At 28.2% G+C, this 20,390-nt stretch overlaps 2 protein-coding genes across 3 annotated transcripts in view; one reads left to right on the top strand and one right to left on the bottom strand.

Moving 5' to 3' along the window:
• Positions 1-20,390, top strand: part of LOC111614587 (protein VAC14 homolog) — a 68,927-nt gene that overhangs the window by 26,608 nt on the left and 21,929 nt on the right. For both annotated transcript variants that reach the window (XM_023355958.1, XM_023355959.1), the window contains exons 8-13: positions 2,117-2,337; positions 3,535-3,709; positions 10,729-10,847; positions 14,692-14,771; positions 14,831-14,987; positions 16,036-16,104. In XM_023355958.1, coding sequence (XP_023211726.1) covers positions 2,117-2,337; positions 3,535-3,709; positions 10,729-10,847; positions 14,692-14,771; positions 14,831-14,987; positions 16,036-16,104 — 821 coding nt within the window. The remainder of the gene's footprint in view (positions 1-2,116; positions 2,338-3,534; positions 3,710-10,728; positions 10,848-14,691; positions 14,772-14,830; positions 14,988-16,035; positions 16,105-20,390) is intronic.
• LOC111614588 overlaps positions 16,173-20,390 on the bottom strand; it is a 19,005-nt gene continuing 14,787 nt past the window's right edge. Inside the window, exon 2 of the mRNA XM_023355960.1 lies at positions 16,173-17,686. Within this exon, the coding sequence (XP_023211728.1) occupies positions 16,608-17,686 (1,079 nt within the window). The 3' untranslated portion in view covers positions 16,173-16,607. The remainder of the gene's footprint in view (positions 17,687-20,390) is intronic.

Genomic DNA, 20,390 nt, shown 5'->3' with positions numbered 1-20,390 from the left:
CTATGCACCTAGTTGTGAAGATAAAAACAGATAAAAGAAGACATGGTTTCAGAATACACAATGTATTGTTAATATTAATTTTAGTTAAACGAGGCCATTTGCTTTTGTTAAAGTATCATCATCAACTGAGCTTTTTTGTTGAACTTGATCAGAAATATGAGCAGTGTCTTCATTTTTTTCATTTTTATCATAATTTTCTATGGATGACAAAATAAAAATATGTTATTAATTGATAAATTGTTCTAGCAGGTCATGTTTGTTTAGTTGAGTACCAAGCAATTTTTTCCAGAGTTTGTGCTTGAGTACCAAATTGTTCAAAATAAAGCAGTATCATAAACTGTTCCCAACTGGAACAGTTTGAGATACCGCTGTATTTCTTTTATTTTTATGAATGATTACTTACTTACGTTGAAAAAAGTTTAACAACACTTACCTAAATATGTTTAAATAAACTTTACTAAATATGAAGATTAATTTATAAAAAGAAACACAGTGACAGTCTTAAGGGCTAGAGTCTGGAAGCAACAATGACACCCAGTTGATAGGAAAGGTAGGACAAGAAAGAAAAAAATTCTATCAGTTTTCATTATAGTAAACCTGATGAAAGGCACAAAACAAATTGAAAATTTCAATATTCTAAAATCCATTGGCAAATTTGAAACAACATGCATGCTTACTTGAATAAAAAAAAATATAGACTAATGAAGTTTGCACTTAAAAATTGTGAAATTTGTACGGAGGATTTCCAAAACCATGTTGTAAGAAGGATATCTGTATTTGATCAGGAAACATTTTAATGGAGAATTAAAATTATAATAATCAAAAAAATTATACTGTTAAGTTTTAAAGTGACCTTTGAACTTTGGATAGTGACCAAAGAAACACATAAACATCGTTTGACAAACAAAATGATTTAACAAAATAAAACCATTACTACTAGACCCCAAGATATTAGTCAATCCAGTAAGATACAAATCGAATTTGCATATGTGCCAACAGTCATAGACTATTATAACTAATTTACACAAAAATTCCCAAATACCAAATCAAACTAAATTACAATAGTGGAACCAATAATAACTGAGTTACAATTACATCTAAAACTCCTTAACTAAATATACAAACAATGACTTGCCAGTAGTGGCCGAACACTTCAAGTCTCAGCATCGTAGTTTCTTTTAAAAATGTCTATCTTGATCTGGTGCCACTCTCACTCAAGCTTGGGGACATCTTCCACAGTTCCTCAACCTTGGTCCTCCCAAGTTCTCGTTTTTGTTCTCATCCAAAACTTTACCCAAAGTGAGCTCTTCTCCATTCGAGACCCTCAAATATTTCCTTTCCGTTGTCCAGACCAGTTCCCCTCAGCAGGGGTTTTTAATTCAACACTGAACAATAGAAATGATCTGGACATGGTTACAAACAATGGCATAATAGCAAGGTTGAGGCCAAAGTTTTAAATTGAAAACATGTATGTTGAATGTTCACTGCTGCTTTCCTGTAAGCCTAGAAGTTCGACAATGATGTTTGGATAGTCAGTGGAATCATGCTTGACATTCCAAACATCATTGTCAAACTTCTAGACTTACAGGAAAGCAGCGGTGAATGTCCGACGTACATGTTTTCGCATTTAAAACTTTGGCCTCAACCTCGCTAATGCCTGACAAAGTGTGGAAAGAGCATATGAATTGGGGTGGACAGAGAAGACAAGAAAAAACATGGCAGCCACTACAATACACTATTTAAATGTGCTAAATATTGTAAAAATATTAAAAATTTTCTGATTTAATATGATTTTGATCACTCATGATATATTGAAGAACAATATTTAATATTTTATTTTCAGATGTTGTTTTACATTGACACAGCCAATCAGAATAGCAATTGTCTAGTCTTTGTTTAACAGTTTGATATTTTAACAATAATTGTAAAATCCTATAAAAAGCACTTATTTAGGATTGGATAAACTTTCTAATGATAAGTTAGATTTATAGAATATATTTTTATATTTTTTACATATTTAGCTAGATTGTGTATAATGTAATTCAAATATAATCCATATTTTGAATTTTTTTTTTAACTTTAAAATTTACAGTATATATATTCTCCATCTAATTAGGTAATTTTGCTGGATTTAGAGGTTCTTGCAGAAATATCATCATCATCTGCTGGACTGAAAGAAGATAGATTAAGAAGTGTAACTGTTCCATCTCCAATAAAAGATATTGTCAAGCAAACTCCTAATATGAATAATTATTTTACTAAATTCATGGTATCACTACTAGATATTTTTAGTACTGATAATACTCTGCTTGAAGATCGAGGGTCATTTATAATAAGGTAAGATGTAATATTTAAATGTACATTTTAAAAATAAGATTTAACATATTCGTTATTAAAGAAGTATATTAGAATTCTTAGCATGCATTGTATAACAATGAATGTATCAATTAAATATAATTTTGGTCTAAGGGCAAAATAAAAAATTTTCATAAGGAATATTTTACTTTAGAGCATTACTGTGCTTCCAAATAAACTTTGATGTTATGAAATGTTCCTAAAATTGAAAAATTATATATAAAAATAATAAATCTTGAATATGTATTGGTATTGTTACTTGTAAAAATTTTTAACATGCATGATACTAATGGTAAATGCCATTTGTGTTAAATGATGATATATTAAAATTAAGTTATTGTTCATTTTATAAGTTTATCTTTAGGACCAGTCATTAGTTAATCTCAGATTATATTACAATGTTTTATCACTATGCATTTTAAGAAATAATATTTTTGTCAATAATATATAATTGCTATTAAGTTTAAAAGCTCATAAAAATAAATTAAAATATTTATACTGATGGAGTTGGAATTTTCTAATTTTACTTAATTGTACTGTGAGTGAGTACATAAAAATTTGAATTTCCCTTCTTTTCTGACTTATGGAGGCATAAAACTTTCTGAACTCTAAAACATTTACTAAAATGAAATAGAATTAAAATAAAAGGTTAAAAAAAACAAACCAGTTTTTTCTTTGAGAGAAACCTTTTTTATTACATTGTATTTATCCCTAAATGCATTTCACCAGTACACTGGCCTCTTCAGTAAGGCTCAAAATATACAATACAATTTGGTTTGCCAATCACATGTAATGATAGCTATTATGATTGGCAAACTGAATTGTATTGTATATTTTGGAGCCCTACTGAAGAGGCCAATGTATCAATACTGGCGAAATGCATTTAGGGATAAATATGATGTAATAAAAAAAGATTTCTCTCGAAGAAAAAACTGGTTTGCTTTTTTAACATTTTATTTTAATTCTATTTATTTTAGTAAATGTTTTAGAGTTCAGAAGGTTTTATGCCTCCGTAAGTCAGAAAAGAAGGGAAATTTGAATTTTCATGTACTCACTCACAGTACAATTAAATAAGGTTTAAAAGCTCATTTATAAGAAACATTTATTTAAAGAAAGTAACTTTAAGAAAAGACAACTAATTTATAGAAATGATTTATTTATTAATTTGATTCATTACAGGCAGTTATGTTTGTTATTGAATGCTGAAGATATTTATCGCACACTTTCAGAAATTTTGCAATGTCATAGTAATCTACGATTTGCATGTCATATGGTTCAAACATTAAATACAATTTTACTGACATCAACAGAATTATTTGAGTTGAGATTTCAATTAAAAGAATTACAGACAGAGGTATTGTTATTTTATTTATTACTGAAATTTTAAATGTATATATTTAAATATTATAGATTATATAAATATAAATTTCTATATCTTACGAGGGCTGTTCGGAAAGTTTGCGGCCTCACATAGAAAAACAAACAAAATAATGTTAAAACTTTTTTTATTTTTCAACGTAATCTCCTCTGTTAGCAATGCACTTATTCCAGCAATGTTCTAGCTTTTTTATGCCATCACAATAGGTCGATTTGTCAAGGTGTGCAAAATACTCGTTCACTTCAGAGATGACTTCGTCATTTGAGTGGAATCTCTTTCCAGCCAAGAATTTTTTTAGGTTTGGAAAAAGGTGGAAGTCACTGGGGGCCAAATCAGGTGAGTACGGTGGATGTGGAACTAATTGGAAGCGAAGTTCGTTTATCTTTTGTTCAGTGATTCTGGCGGAATGTGCAGGTGCATTATCGTGGTGGAACAGAACTTTTTTCTTCTTCAAGTGTGGCCTCTTTTCTTCGATTTCTTTCTTCAGTTTTTCCAAAAGTTCACAGTAATAGACAGCATTAATGGTCTTTCCTCTTTCTAGGTAGTCAATAAAGATGATGCCTTTAGCATCCCAAAAAACCGAGGCCATCACTTTACCCGCTGATGGAACTGTCTTTGCCTTCTTTGGTGGTGGCGAACTGTGGTGTTTCCATTGCTTCGACTGTTCTTTTGTTTCAGGAGTGTAGTAATGGATCCACGTTTCGTCAGTAGTCACAAACCGACGCAAGAAATCCTGTGGGTTTTTCTGGTAGAAGTCCAAACACTCCTTTGACATCAAAGTGCGAACACGTTTTTGCTCGGCGGTCAGCAGATGCGGCACCCACCTTGCTGAGACCTTCGTCATACCCAAATCTTCGGTTAGGATGTGGTGCACTCGGTCGACAGAGATGCCTGTTGTCTCAGCTATCTCACGCGTTTTCAAACGGCGATCTGCTAATACCAAATCGTGAACTTTGTCGATGTTTTCTTCAGTGACAGCAGTTGACGGCCGTCCGCTGCGAGGGTCATCTTCCACACTTTCTCTGCCAGATTTAAAAAGGGCTGTCCATTTTTTCACAGTGGTGTACGAAGGAGCAGACTCTCCTAAAACTTCATCCATGTCAGCTTTGATTTGAGATGGGGTCAACCCTTTTTTCGTCAGGTATTTTATGACCGCACGAGTCTCCGTCTTCTCCATTTTTGACAAAGCATGTGCACACTGACTATCTGCTAAGCTGTCGTGGCAAAACTTTTTGACAAATCAAGCGGAAATTGGTATCGTATCTTTCGCAAGGATGGCTGAATTATTCCCGCCAAAAATTAAATTGATCGCAGCGCCGCATATAGGCAAGGCCGCGAACTTTCCGAACAGCCCTCATATATTCTAATAAATATTTATGCTAGTGAGTAACAGTCATAAGAATATTTTGATTAACTCTATTTATTTATCATTTCACATAATGCTTATATATGTGTTGATTGAAATTTTAATCAAACTTTGTCAAAATTTAAGATACCTCAATTTAGAAATAAATGACTTATAATATTTTATATATATACTTAGTTCTTCTTGAGTCATAGTACAGAAGTTCTATGCACAGTCATACATAAACATATAATTTCTGTTAATATTTTGTCATATCTCAAAAACCTAGTAAAACTAAAATTAGCATAGGAGAAAAAAACATAACATACATTTGATTTAAAAAGCTTTGCAGATGTGATCAAATAATAATAAATAAATGAATATTTATCTTTCTAGAACAAATGATGAAAAAGTAACTGTAAAAATCCATGAACTTGAAATGTTTTGCATATCTGTGTATACACTAATTGTATTTATGTATTTTACAAAAAAATGCTTTTGTGATAAAATATTCAATATGGATTGTATTGACTTCTGTTGAAGTTAAATTTGATTAAAAAATAATAATAATAATTCAGCAACTATTTAAGCAATAGTAACAATATAAATTAGAAAATATTTGTTTGTGTGTGGTTTGTAATTACATCAGTTTAACATAACATATGCTTTGCAAATTATTCAAAATTATTGAGATATCTATTTCCATATAGATGACATTGAAGTATAAAGAAAGTGTAAATGTAGAAAGTGCTATAAAGATTTAATATTTACTTTATTTTCAATACAGTCGACCCCCTCCTATAACACTGTTGATTATTCTGTTTTATATGAATTCAAGTCACTTAGATTTTACAAATATGTGTGCTGGGCTGTGAATGGCTCACGTATTTGTAAAATCTTAAGTTACTTGTACAACATGGAATTCATATAAAATGGAATTATCAACAGTGTTATAGGAGGGTCGACTGTATCTCTCAACAATTTGTGTAAAATTTGATTTTTCAGTAAGATGATTTTTTATATTGTAATGAGAAAGTAGTGAATTTTCAATATTTAAAATTGTATGTTTATATCTTACTATAATTAATTATAGTATGCATAATTTTAATTTAATAATTCACAGTTTTAATGTCATATAATTGCCATATCTAATAATTTCTATGAATAATTTCAAAACTTACAGAATTAGTTACAGAACTCTCACAGCTCTTGCTCAACATATTTTTATACAGATAGAAAATATTAACAAAATATCAAAAAATCCCAAGCTTTTATGTGACAAGTTTTTATTATATTAAGTCAGTATTGTAGATTTCTGGATGTAAGATGCAACACGTTCAGTTGTCGTCCACTGAATGATGATAACTTTCCAAAAAAACCACAGGTTAAACTTACTTGTAGTTAAAACTAGTTTATTTACAAATTTACACAATATACAATATTAAAATGGTTTGTTACCACTATACAAGAAGAGATCACAACAAGATCATTATAGATTTTAGCAATGTTGTTTGTGTGGATAAATCTTGGCACAAATCTTTATTGAGCAAAGAGATAAAGTTCACTTCTGAAATGTCTTTAAGAAAATCAAAGTTAAGAAATTCCAATGACTGAGTAAGTTCTGCAGAACATATCACGGTCTGCATGGTTTAGTGAGAGTGTATGTTACTCATTTACGTAAGATTGCTGGTTCATGTTTTGATGAATGAACTTTTTCCAAATCAATGCAATTTTTACTTAAAATAATTGTAAATTAAATGGATTTATACATTAACTATTTATTTTCTATTAAAAATGTGCAATTGAAAATTTCTTTGAAAATTTTTTCACAACTGTTCATTAAAAATAAATTTAAAGTTTGTTTTTTAAAACTCAAATAATTAATTATTTTATAGTTTATGATTTTATTATTTTAGAGTTACAACTTTAATTTATGTTTATGGTCCATTTGTTTTATTAGCTATGAAAAGGAAATATATATACATGTATATATGTGCTTATGATTAATTAAACAATGAGAAACCAGAGAAGTGATGTTGAAAGGTGATTGTTTATTATCATATATAACAATTCAATGTGATATGGGAGTTAGTCATAACTAATAATTTTTAAAATTTATTTAATTACTTCAAGTATCAAATTGTTTATGATATTTAATAAAATTTAAAGCATTTTATATTCCTAAATGTAAATGCTTTAAATTTATTTTTAAGACACCAGTTCTAAAAACAAATTTTCAAAGAAAGAAATTGCACATTTTTAAATAGAAAATAAATATTTAATGTATAAATCCATTTAATTTACAATTATTTTAAGTAAAAATTGCATTGATTTGGAAAAAAGCTCACTTATCAATATATGAACCAGTGATCTTGAAAATATGCATAAGGCACACTCCCATCAAACCATGTGGTCTTTGATATGATATGCTTTGCAAAACTTACTCATAAGTTGCTTGGATTTTTTACTTCAATATTTTTGAAAGTGTTTGAGAAGTGCATTTTGGCTCCTTTGCTCAATAAAGATTTGTACCAAGGTTTTCCTACACAAACAATATTATTTAAATCTGTGATGACCATGTCATGACCTCCCCTTGTATAGATTCAAACAAGACCATTCTCACAGGAGCTTGAGTAAGGAGTTTCAGGTCAACTAAATTAACTGCAGGGATATTTAAATCATAAATGCTACCTTTCTGTCTGCCTGCTAGGGTATAGCTGTTGTCATCTTCCTGTGAAACATGGCCAACCTTTAAGACATGGAAATCTTTACACTTTCTGACTTGCTATGAAGTCTTGGGGTCCGTCTCAACCTTTATCAAATTTAATGCTCTTGTGTGCAGATAGTATTACTGATGATCTAGTCCCATAAACCTTCCACTTTAACTTGCTTCCTCCTAGATCAGCAAGTCTCTGATCAGCTTTCCTCATTTGCCTCCTTTTAACTTAGGTGATTCAACCAATCAAGGATCAAGAAGTCTTCCATGGGAAGCCTTAATTGTAATTAAGTGCCAAGTAGATGTGAAATACTCCTTTTTATACTTGAAAGAATTTGTTGTTGTACTTTACTCATTTGTCACATTCCAATTAATGAAAAATCTTTTGAGTTTAAACCTGAATCAATGATATAATGCTAACTCGAAAACATTAGTTAATAACTTTTATTGGATTTAAATGGTTGTATTAGTCATTATGTCATCCAATATACCCTTTTAAACTTCTCTTTGTTTCCCACTTTTAGGCTTACAAGAGTGACATCCAAGCTTTGACATTCTGGATTTTGCTGAAACTTTAAAACATTTTAGTACCCCTCTTTTGCCAATGAATAGCAATATAACTCATGTCAATGAATAGTAGTTAATGAGAAATGATTGTTTAAACTTTTCTATGTGCTCTATATAGAATATTAAGTTCTGTAAACAAATTGTAAGAAGTAAGCTTGGACAAGTGAGTAAGGCACCATGTTGAAAATTTGATATTGCCAGTTCAACTTGCTTTTTACCAACTTTTTTCCCACAATTTTTTTCTGAAGTGTGTAATCCAGTGAATTATTAGAAAATATATTTGACCTAAAAATACTATTTTCTAGTTATTAAAACATTTGTGTAGTTTCAATAAATAAAAATATACTCTTCACATTAATAATTGTTCATGAAATAAATAAAACTCTTTTGACATTAAAATTAGCACTTCAATGATAATAAAATAATAAATAAATAAAATTGAAGATAGTTTGTTTTAAAAGGAACCACCATTTATTCACTTTCAAAGTTCCGGAATACAGTCGACCCCCCTATAATTACGATTCCTATAAAACTACGAAAAAATATACGTATTTTGGAAATATTGAGTCAGATTAGTGTAGAATCGATTAATTTTATGGAAGAAAACCTTTTAATCAGCCGTAGTCCGTAAACTTGACACGTGTCGGGCTGTGATTGGAACGACTTGTAAGAAATCGGATTCCTAATAAATTGGAACGTATCTATATCTTATAGGGGGTCGACTGTACAAACTTTTGATGGCTGACCTTTCTCTGTAGGATACTTGGTCTTCAAAATTAAAACTTCCCTTACCTTTTTATTATCCCTAAGGTGGTTATTATTGTTGAAGTGCTAATTTTAGTATTGTTAAAGAATTTTAATGCCAAAAGATATTTCATTTGCGTAGTTTTAAACCAAAAATGCCAGAAAAGTATTGATTCACTATTTACAGTTGTTGGTTTAAAAATATGCAAATGATTTTAATAACTAGAAAATAGTATTTTTGGGCCAACTATAATTCACTAAATTTAATTTAATCCATCCAACTTTGACATCAGTTATTAAAATGTTATATAAAAAAGTTTGGAAAAATTATATTTGAGGCAGAGCATTCACAAAAACTCTTTTATGTAGCTTACAGAATTGTGCTCATTCTCAAAATATGTTTGATCAGTTTTGATTAAACTTTGCCAATTTCCATTAATTGTGATGAGGAATCCAAAATATAATAAAAAATGGGTGGTCCATGACGTAGTTTTCAAGATATAAGGTCAATAACACAAGCGCCAAACCACCAATAACACCAAAGCAATATTGCACAAATTGTGCGACTTTGTCATGCAATGTTCCACGTTCACTAGCTGTTTTTAATGGACTTATAGACTTGAGTCCATTCTCAAAATTTAATGGGCCGATTTTGATAAAACTTTGCCATTTTCTATTAATTGCAATGAAGAATTCAAAAATGTAATGAGGGTCCATTTAAATGTAAAAAATGGGAGTCCATCCATGACTGTCACTTTAATACATTTATATATCAAAAATGAAATGTCCATGATCTCTGACATGACTGACATGCCTAATGGAAGTTAGACCTAGGGATCAAAAATAAAAACAGCATTGTGTGCACTTAACAGAAAATAGGTGTGAAAAACAAACAAAACACAAGAAGAAAGCAATTGATAGTGATTGCTTTGTTCTTGGATCGCCTCGGCAAATGCAAGGATTATTTCTCTGTACCTGGTCAATGCAAAGATTGTCTCCGCAATGGCCAGCAGGTACAAGGATAGCCTCTTTTTTGGCAGCAAGTGTAAAGTTCACCTGTCCTCATCCATCAGGTACAGAGATTGCTTCTTTCTTTTTGGCTCTACCTCAGTTTTATTGTGATATAGCAAAGTCATGCGATGTCTTAGTTAATATTCATTTGTATTAAAAAAAAAAACTATAATACTAATTTTGAGAAAGTAATTTATCTTTGTATAATTAAAATATCAAATTTAGAATATAATTTTTGTTAATTCTGTTTATTTTGTTTATCAAGTATTGTGAAAATATAATAATAATAGTTTTTATTTTAATCTTTTTACTTCTTATCATTAATTGTTTATTTTTAAATTTCTTAATTTAAACCCGAAAATTTAGATATAATAATGTAGAAGAAAACATATAAATAATTTTATTCTATACTCTGGATAAATGATTAGTTTAAGTAATTTAAACTGAAATAAAATTTTTAGCTTTTAGAAAATGGGAATTTTTATTTTTAAAATAAAATAAAAATTATTTTAAATATTTAGTGTTATTCATATTATCTATTAGCTTTTTCAATAATTACTGATATTTTTGAATTTTAATTGTATTGATAATTATTTGATTTATATTTTTCAGGAAAGTAGATCTCTCTTCTGTTGTTTATATCGGTCCTGGTGTCATAGTCCTGTTGCAACAGTTTCTTTGTGTTTTCTTACACAAAACTATGAACATGCTTGTAAATTATTACAGCTGTTGTATCCTATTTTGAATATACTAAAGACAATATTTGGTTGTTAAAACTCTTAGTCTTAAGAATTAAAATAATTTGAGAGTAATGTTTAGAGCTGATCATTTTAGTAATCTGGGAAAAATGTGGTAAAGAAACATTTTAATCAAGTATTGCTTGACATAATAATTCAAACTTGTATACTTATAGTTTGGAATATCTAAAACTATGAGCATTGTTGTGTAATTGAATATTGTAACAGTTATAAATTGAATTTGTGAAAAATTTATATTAAGTAATTAATAAATTTTTTACTGTAGCAGATTGATTAATATTTTGAATGAAAATTAAATGATTATTTTCTATATAAGAAATTATAGATACAGGATTTTTTTCTATACTTTTAGATGCTGTTTAGTTACCAATAACTTCATAGAATAAGATAAAATATTTGCTTTAATTTTATGAAAATTTAATTAATATAGTTTTGAAGTCAAATTGTATTGTTTAATATATTTTTTTATTCATTTTATCATTATCTTCAGAATAAATCAAGTCTAGAAATTCTAGAACAGGGTTCCCAACAGGATCAATGAAAATTTGAGTGGATTGATACAACTTTGCAAGTATAAAAAAAATGTATTTAAAAATATTAAATTTTGCACATTTTTTTTGCTCTTAAATAAATGTAGGAAGGTGATTTTAAAAATTATGTAAGAGGCTACAGCATATATATAATGTATATAGTATTGTAACAAATCTCGGGATATTTTTCATGGTGTGACACTAGTGAACAGTAGTTGAAAAGTGGAATGTGACAACTGCAAAAATCTCTGGGCTAGGAGAGAGATTAGTAATGTACTAAAAATTGTTTCAAATATGTTGTAAGTTTCAGATAAAGTATAAGAACATTGATAAAGTGTTGTTACAGTATAGTATAATATTGAAGGGAGTTGGTGGAAAAAATTTTATACAAAAAAGTTGAGAACCCTGTTCTAGAACATTGAACATTCTCAAATATTCATTTTAATATATTAGTTTTAAGGAATACAACCAACCCAATAATAATTTTGAATATCAAATGAACAGTTAGATTTCTGTATTAGGCTATTAATGCTAAATAATTACTAAGAAATTTGGTGAGAGGTAGAAGGTTAGGCTGCCATCTCCTGTTAAATTTAATAATTATAAATAAATTTATTTTATTTTATCTATACTTCTATACTAATATTATAAAGAGGTAAAATTTGGATGTAGGAGGTAATCTCCGAAACTACTCATCTGATTTCCAAAATTCTTTCACCAATACTTAGAATGGACCTTCAAGGTGGACATAGGCTGTATATTATTCTGTTAAACATTCATATAAATTAAAAGATATAATCTAGGTAAACGTTATATTTTTGGTGTCAGCAGGTGGTGAGGGGCAAGACACATACGTATATGAGATAGATAACAACTGTGCGGTGCAGTTGCATGATCGGCGAGATACACAGTGCACATGTCCAAACTTATAGTATATAAAGTTGACACGGGGAATGCATGCACATAAGTTCACTTTATTCAAACTCTTAGTCTTAATGTTCAATTTTATGTTTGAATTTATATTTATGAATGATTTGAGAAGATCCAACTTATTTTTCGAATTTAGTAAACTAGAAGAACCCAGTTACAAAAACGTTTGTTATTTATCACTTAGTGGTACTATGCACTGGTTAGTGGTTGCTGTGAATCTTAATTATCGTTATCCCAATGTGGTAAGCAGATATCTAAAAATTTTCTAATTTGTCTCGGAAGAGGGGAGACCTAATTCTTGCACTCAGTGAAAACAGGTAAGATCAGCTATAATCTAATGATCTTAATCTTTGCTATCATTTTTGTTCGAGCAACGCCAGGCTCTTCTGCTAGTTTTAGAATATTCTGGAAGAAAAGATTCGTCCAGAGCAGGACTTGAGCCTGCAACTGCTACTTACCATGCAGGCACATTGTCAGTTATGCCCCTGGACCTTCATTTGATATTCACTTCCAGATTAATTAATTAAATAACTAATTTAGCTATCATATTGGTTGACCAATATAGTATTATAACTAAATAAGTTAATTAGTCTGGAAGCAAAGATTGAATGGAGGTCCGGGTAGCATAACTGACAATACATCTGTATAGTAAGCAGGAGTTGTAGGTTGGAGTCCCACTCTGGGTCAATCTTTTCTTCTAGATTATTCTAAAATTAAATTAATTTATTTGTAATTATTAAATTTAATAAGATGGCAGCCTAACCACCTACATCCTCCCAAATTACTTAGTAATTATTTAATTTCAATAGTTTAAAAATGGAGTAAAGTCTTCAAAACAAACACAAAATATCAAAAGAAAAGCAGTAAACAGTGTATTTTAATTAAACAATTTATATATAAGAAATTATAGATACAGGATTTTTTTCTATACTTTTAGATGCTGTTTAGTTACCAATAACTTCATAGAATAAGATAAAATATTTGCTTTAATTTTATGAAAATTTAATTAATATAGTTTTGAAGTCAAATTGTATTGTTTAATATATTTTTTTATTCATTTTATCATTATCTTCAGAATAAATCAAGTCTAGAAATTCTAGAACAGGGTTCCCAACAGGATCAATGAAAATTTGAGTGGATTGATACAACTTTGCAAGTATAAAAAAAATGTATTTAAAAATATTAAATTTTGCACATTTTTTTTGCTCTTAAATAAATGTAGGAAGGTGATTTTAAAAATTATGTAAGAGGCTACAGCATATATATAATGTATATAGTATTGTAACAAATCTCGGGATATTTTTCATGGTGTGACACTAGTGAACAGTAGTTGAAAAGTGGAATGTGACAACTGCAAAAATCTCTGGGCTAGGAGAGAGATTAGTAATGTACTAAAAATTGTTTCAAATATGTTGTAAGTTTCAGATAAAGTATAAGAACATTGATAAAGTGTTGTTACAGTATAGTATAATATTGAAGGGAGTTGGTGGAAAAAATTTTATACAAAAAAGTTGAGAACCCTGTTCTAGAACATTGAACATTCTCAAATATTCATTTTAATATATTAGTTTTAAGGAATACAACCAACCCAATAATAATTTTGAATATCAAATGAACAGTTAGATTTCTGTATTAGGCTATTAATGCTAAATAATTACTAAGAAATTTGGTGAGAGGTAGAAGGTTAGGCTGCCATCTCCTGTTAAATTTAATAATTATAAATAAATTTATTTTATTTTATCTATACTTCTATACTAATATTATAAAGAGGTAAAATTTGGATGTAGGAGGTAATCTCCGAAACTACTCATCTGATTTCCAAAATTCTTTCACCAATACTTAGAATGGACCTTCAAGGTGGACATAGGCTGTATATTATTCTGTTAAACATTCATATAAATTAAAAGATATAATCTAGGTAAACGTTATATNTATACATGACGGTTACGTATTCCGTTAGAGCTTTTAAAGTTTTAAATCGTTTCGTAAAAGCATTTTCTGTTAAAACGAGATTGTCCACAATTATACATTTGCCTTTCCTGTTTATTCTCGTGACATTTTTCATTGCTCTATTACCATCCACAGATATAACTAATAACATACTTAAAACGTTATTCAATTTATAAAATAGACTACGAACTACAAACAATGGAGAATTTTGATTTTATACCTGCGACATTGAAAAAAGATTTTTCGTCACTTGTAACTTCCACAATTTTGTGTGCTATTCTTTCGTCTTTAACCGTCCTTGCGGATTCATACGGTGCAATTCTCAACTTTGAATTTACAATTCCTTGCTATAGGGAATTATTTGTGTATAATACTGTATATAAATATTTTCTTTAAAATCAAAACAGTGGTGATCTGGAAGTAACTGTAGATTTTCTTACTGAAATTGATAAACTAGTACAGTTAATAGAATCTCCAATTTTTACTTGTAAGTATTAGTAAATCTAAAATTTTTAAACTTTGAATTTACACATTTTCTCTATTTAGATTTAAGGCTTCAATTATTGGAACCTCAACAAAATAGATATCTGGTGAAGAGTCTATATGGATTGTTGATGTTACTTCCACAAAGTGATGCTTTCCATACGCTACGTCACAGACTTTCTTGTGTGCCTAATATCCAGTTTATGCCACCAATGGACAAGTAAGAATATTTTAATTATATTAAAATTATTAAATATTAAGTTTTGTGTTTGAATGAGAATATTTTGAAATATTATTTTAGAAATGCAACCGATGAAACACCTCCACCTGAAATTAATTTTGTAGAGTTGCTGCAGCATTTTCAAGATGTTCAAAATAAACACAAACACATTCAACATTTATCAAGATTTAATGAACCTTGTAGATAACGTTTGTGATATCACAGATATTAAGTTATATAAATATGCATATAAATTTATGTATAACAGTTGAAATTTATTTAAAGAGATTTAGTATTTATATAAAATTATGATAAATAAAATTGGCATTTTTAATATTACAATGTGAAGATTTATTTATAAATATAAACAGAAAATTATAAATAAAATTATAGAATATTAAAATCGGATGTTTTGATAGTAGTTACCATTTTACTGCAAAGTTTAAATACCAAAACAGAAATGGCAGAGACTTTGATGGCTTAGAGTACATTCATATTTATATTATACAAGTTATTTGGGATATTTTAATTTTAATATACATTGTTATACAGTTATAGATTTATTGATTAAGATTTAAGTATTTATGTGGTGTTGACAATTTTAGTAAATTATTAATAGACATCAGTTATCAATAAGTCAAGATGTGACTATATAATCTAAGTTTTAGTCTTAATGGGATTTATTATATATTTAATAATCTATACAGATATATATATCTTTAAATGCAATGTTTCTTCTTACCTGTTTTAACAGGAAAGGAAAAGGTGATCAGTGACCCCAACCTTTGCCTACGGTCACCCTTATTCCCAGGACTTATGATAATTTTGTAACATGTCAGTTAGACTTTTTTTTTTAGTTTGTATGATATGCTACCTTACCTCCAGTGGCCCCCTGCCATCCACTTGCTTCTTTTCTCCCCCCTAGATTTACTCATTGCCCACAGGTTGTGGTAGCATCCACTTTGGGAACTACTTTTCTAGACAAATGAAAACATTTGTGATAGTAAAAATAATTGCTTTTAATTAATTTTTTTTTTTAAATTGATAGTCAAAAATGGATCTTCCTGCATAAGAACAAAACTGGCTTTATGATGGAATACAAATCACAATTCAAGTGGTAATTATACTGTATTTCTAATTATCAATTAATATAAATAGGAATTTATAAAGCATAAATTGGTTTAAAATTTTTTTATATACACAAGTTATATTACAAACTGATTAAAAGTATAACAATAATGGATTCAAGTACAGTAAATATTACATATTAACTTGTAACATATTGGCTGCATTCATCAGAGTCAACAACTGTAATTGAGCAAAGGTGTTTCAATCGGTAGCTGTTATGTAGTTGCATCTGCTGAATGATGAGTGACATATGTGCTGGAACAGGAAGCAGCTATCATTAGTCAGTTTCAGCTAGCAATAGGTAGCATGAATGAAAGACACTACTGAATGTGATGTCAAAACACCAAACATGTTCTGAAACAGCACTACTGTAGAGGGAATTCAGCAGAAAAATACTCAACAGCTTAGAACTGTTCAGTCTGCTGAATGCAGCCATTAAATATTTTCTTTGAAGAGTTGTCAAACTTCTTGTAAGTAGGAGATTTTTCATCATTATGATATTGCTTGAAGATTAATGGAAGTAGGAAAGAAGTGATTAGGAGAATTTCCAGAATCCCCTGGAGATAATGAAACATGAACATTGTTAGATAGAGAACCCTGAAGAGGAGAATTAAAATGATTAAATCCTTGAAATCCTAATATTGGATTATGATAGATATCTCTCTCAAATAAAGCATCACTCATTTGCTGGTGTGGATATGTGAAATCATCTCCTTCAGGGAATGTACCTCCACGTAAAATTTCAAAATTTCCACTTCCCAATGCCACTCTACCAGCTTTATTCTTGTGATATGATTTTTCCATTCTGGATTGAGTGGGATAATTACGAATTACATATTCTTGAGAAATTTGAGATTCCAATTTGGATAAATAGCTCTGTCTACTTCTTGGATTATAATGCTCTGAATTTCCAAATGGTCCTGATACGGGAATAAATCCATTTCGTACAGATGAATAATCTCTTGATTCGGCAAAATGAGGAGATCCAGCAGTAGCTTCCATTCTTAAAGGATCATAATTATTTTGAGACAATATTTGTTTTATTCTTTCGTTGTGATGTGGTGCACTTCTAGTAGATGATGTAATTTTTTCTTCTCTTAATGGATTTTCTTCCTCCTGAACTACAAGAATTGCTTCTAAAGTTGGATTTTTTTGGTGATATATTTTATCTGGCTGGTATTTATGTAAATTTTTCCAATGATTAGTTTTTTTCAGATCTGAATAATTCCAATCAGATATTATTTCAGCATTTTTTCTTCTGTTTTGTTCAAAATCTAATTCATCTTGTTTTTGTTCTTGTCTACCATTTGTATTTCTTTTACAATTTACTATTGAAACTGGGCATTTTTCACTTCTATCAAGAGGCACTTTTGTAGGAAAAGCCTTATTGTATACATGTCTAGAATCAAACTGGTCATTTTTATTAAAATTTTGATCATTAATCAACTTCCAATTGTCTTCCTGATAATTATGACGACTAGTTAATTGAGGAAATCTTTGATTTAAATGAAAGTTTTGGTTTCTGTGTAATCTATTCTTCCAATACTTGTCATGTCTTGGAATTTCATGTGCTGAAATGAAATTAATAATAATTATAAAAATTTAATACTAATTTTGTTATATTCAGTGAAGGATCATAATTATAAATATTAGTGTTTATAGTTTTATGAAAGAAATAGAAAAATGATATTTTTAATTATAGAATCTTTTAAAAAATATTTTTCAATAATTTTTAATATACTCTAATAATAATAATTTTTTCATATTTCATATTGAAATGATATATTGTATCACATGAGAATTGCTAAAAGAAAATACTAATTTAGAGCTGCCATGCAAAGATAACAAACACACTCAAATAACCTTGAGAAAGCAGCCAAAATTTAATAACTAAAACATTTTTGGACATTTTCAATGACCTTCCAGTAGAATATGTAATAGAATGCCACAAAAACATCCAAAAACATTTGTTAACTTTTTTGCTGCTTCCTCAAGGTTATTTGAGTTTGTTAAAAGGAAATAAAATAATTATATTGGATTTTAAAATATTTCAAGTTATTATTATTAAAATAAAGAAAATAGGTCACTAATTTTTCAAGGAAATCAGAAAATTCATTTATCAGTTTTTGCCTTATTGATTGTGGCTAAAATTATAAGTTACACATTGATTCATGTTATTCTTAAGTATATTCTTTATTTTTCCTCATTACATTAATATTTCTCTTCTTTTTTTAGTCTAGTAGATTATGTTGTAATTGGAATAAAATATATATAAATCTATAACTTATTAAAAAATTAGTTTTATGAAATACTTTATCTGAAAATAATAAAATAAGACAGTCAATTTTTAATATATCTATTTGTAAAACATTGAAAATCATTTAATTTTTTTCAACAAGATTTGTGATTTTATCAAATTTGACATTATTTTCATTAAAGATTTTATTATTTTAATTAATTTATTAACAATTGTTAATTTTTAACCCAACAAAACTCTTTTTAAATAAAATGTAGAAAAAATGGGAAAATAAAACTTATTTTTGTTCAGAAATTTTGTAATTATGAATATAAGTTTTATTTTGGAATTTTGCTTAAAAAATAATGTTAAAATTCAGTACTGAGTAACTTGAAATAATTATTTATTTGCCTTTGCTGATGTCACTATTTGATAATGACTGCTTATAAGTGCATTGTCTAGTAAAGTGGTTTTAATACAGCTGAATAAGCAAAGCAATGACAGTCCATTTTAAATGAAACAGGTTGTCATTGGTTTGCTTATTCAGTTATATTAAAGCCATATTTACTAAACAATGTGCCCCAAATAGCAGGCTGCTAAATAAACCAATAAAATAGTTTTTCATATGAAATGGATAAGCTATTCATTTGCTTGCATAGCTGCTTGTAATTTAGATGCCTCCTAAATATTGGACTAATATAAAAATTGTGGCATGCATGAGATATATCTGCGAAAATTCAACTTTACATGTACCTTTCTATTTTCTTTGCCTGGTTATCTTTTTCAATTTTAATGAATTGAAAATATTATATGAATTATTTAATATAAAAATAAAGTCAATTTTTATAAGATATAAATACATTATCATTTAGAAGAATTAATTTTTGTTATTTATTTAGAAATATTGCAATGTGTTTATATGATTGTTATTTAATGTTTAATAGTAATAACATATTAATAAATATCAATACTTTAATTTAGTGAACTATTAAAATATGGAGAGTAAAATCATCCAATTTGAAATAAGTTACACTTTTAAATATTTAGATTGTATTATTAATTCAATTCAAAGTTCAAATCAGTGACAAAAACAAAAAAGTTTGGTAAAACAAAATTGTCTCTGGATAACAATTTATTTATATAATTTTATGAAAAGCATTAATGAATATGAAAATAAACTTTTTTATGTAAATATATCTTTACCTCAGATCTGAATAATTCCAATCAGATATTATTTCAGCATTTTTTCTTCTGTTTTGTTCAAAATCTAATTCATTGTGTTTTTGTTCTTGTCTACCATTTGTATTTCTTTTACAATTTACTATTGAAACATTACTATTGATAATACAGTAAAATTATGTGTAATTACATCAATAATTAATTTTTGGAATCAATAAATTTGAATTAAGTATGTAGCTAGTATTTATACAGTCGACCCCCTATAACGCGCGTTCCTTTCAAAATCTAATTCATCTTGTTTTTGTTCTTGTCTACCATTTGTATTTCTTTTACAATTTACTATTGAAACTGGGCTAGTTAATAATTTATTATAAATAGTTAATACAGTATTCAGTATCATTGTTTTAAAAGAAAAAAGTAGAAACTCTGTTAATCTGAACTGACTAAAGCAGGATCAGTTATCTAACTACTTTCTACTCTATATTCTGAAGACAAAGTAATGAGAGAATGCAAACTTAACAATTTATTGACACACACAATGTTTAAATAAAATAATTTAATCATTATTGAGAATTAATATAAATTGAAGCATTTACAGTAAAAAAGAAAATTAATTTTTGATAAAATTTAAAATTATTTACTTTATCTATATTTAATTAAATAAATAGTATATTCATATGTTTGTTAAATGCATTTTTTAAGGTGTGTGTACAATTTTCCATTTTAATTGAATTTTTTCATTAACCAAGCAAAAACTGATTCTGGTCACTTAGGGTAAGAGAGTTTCTGCTTTGTTTGTATATCAAAGAATATTAGAAAAATGTTTATTGGTATTTATAAACATATATATATATATATAT

The sequence above is a fragment of the Centruroides sculpturatus genome, unplaced genomic scaffold (genome assembly GCF_000671375.1).
Source record: "Centruroides sculpturatus isolate CEXI.00-Female unplaced genomic scaffold, Cexi_2.0 scaffold768, whole genome shotgun sequence".
In the NCBI taxonomy this organism is placed as follows: Eukaryota; Metazoa; Arthropoda; class Arachnida; order Scorpiones; family Buthidae; genus Centruroides; species Centruroides sculpturatus.
This window is presented reverse-complemented; position numbering and strand designations above follow the sequence as displayed.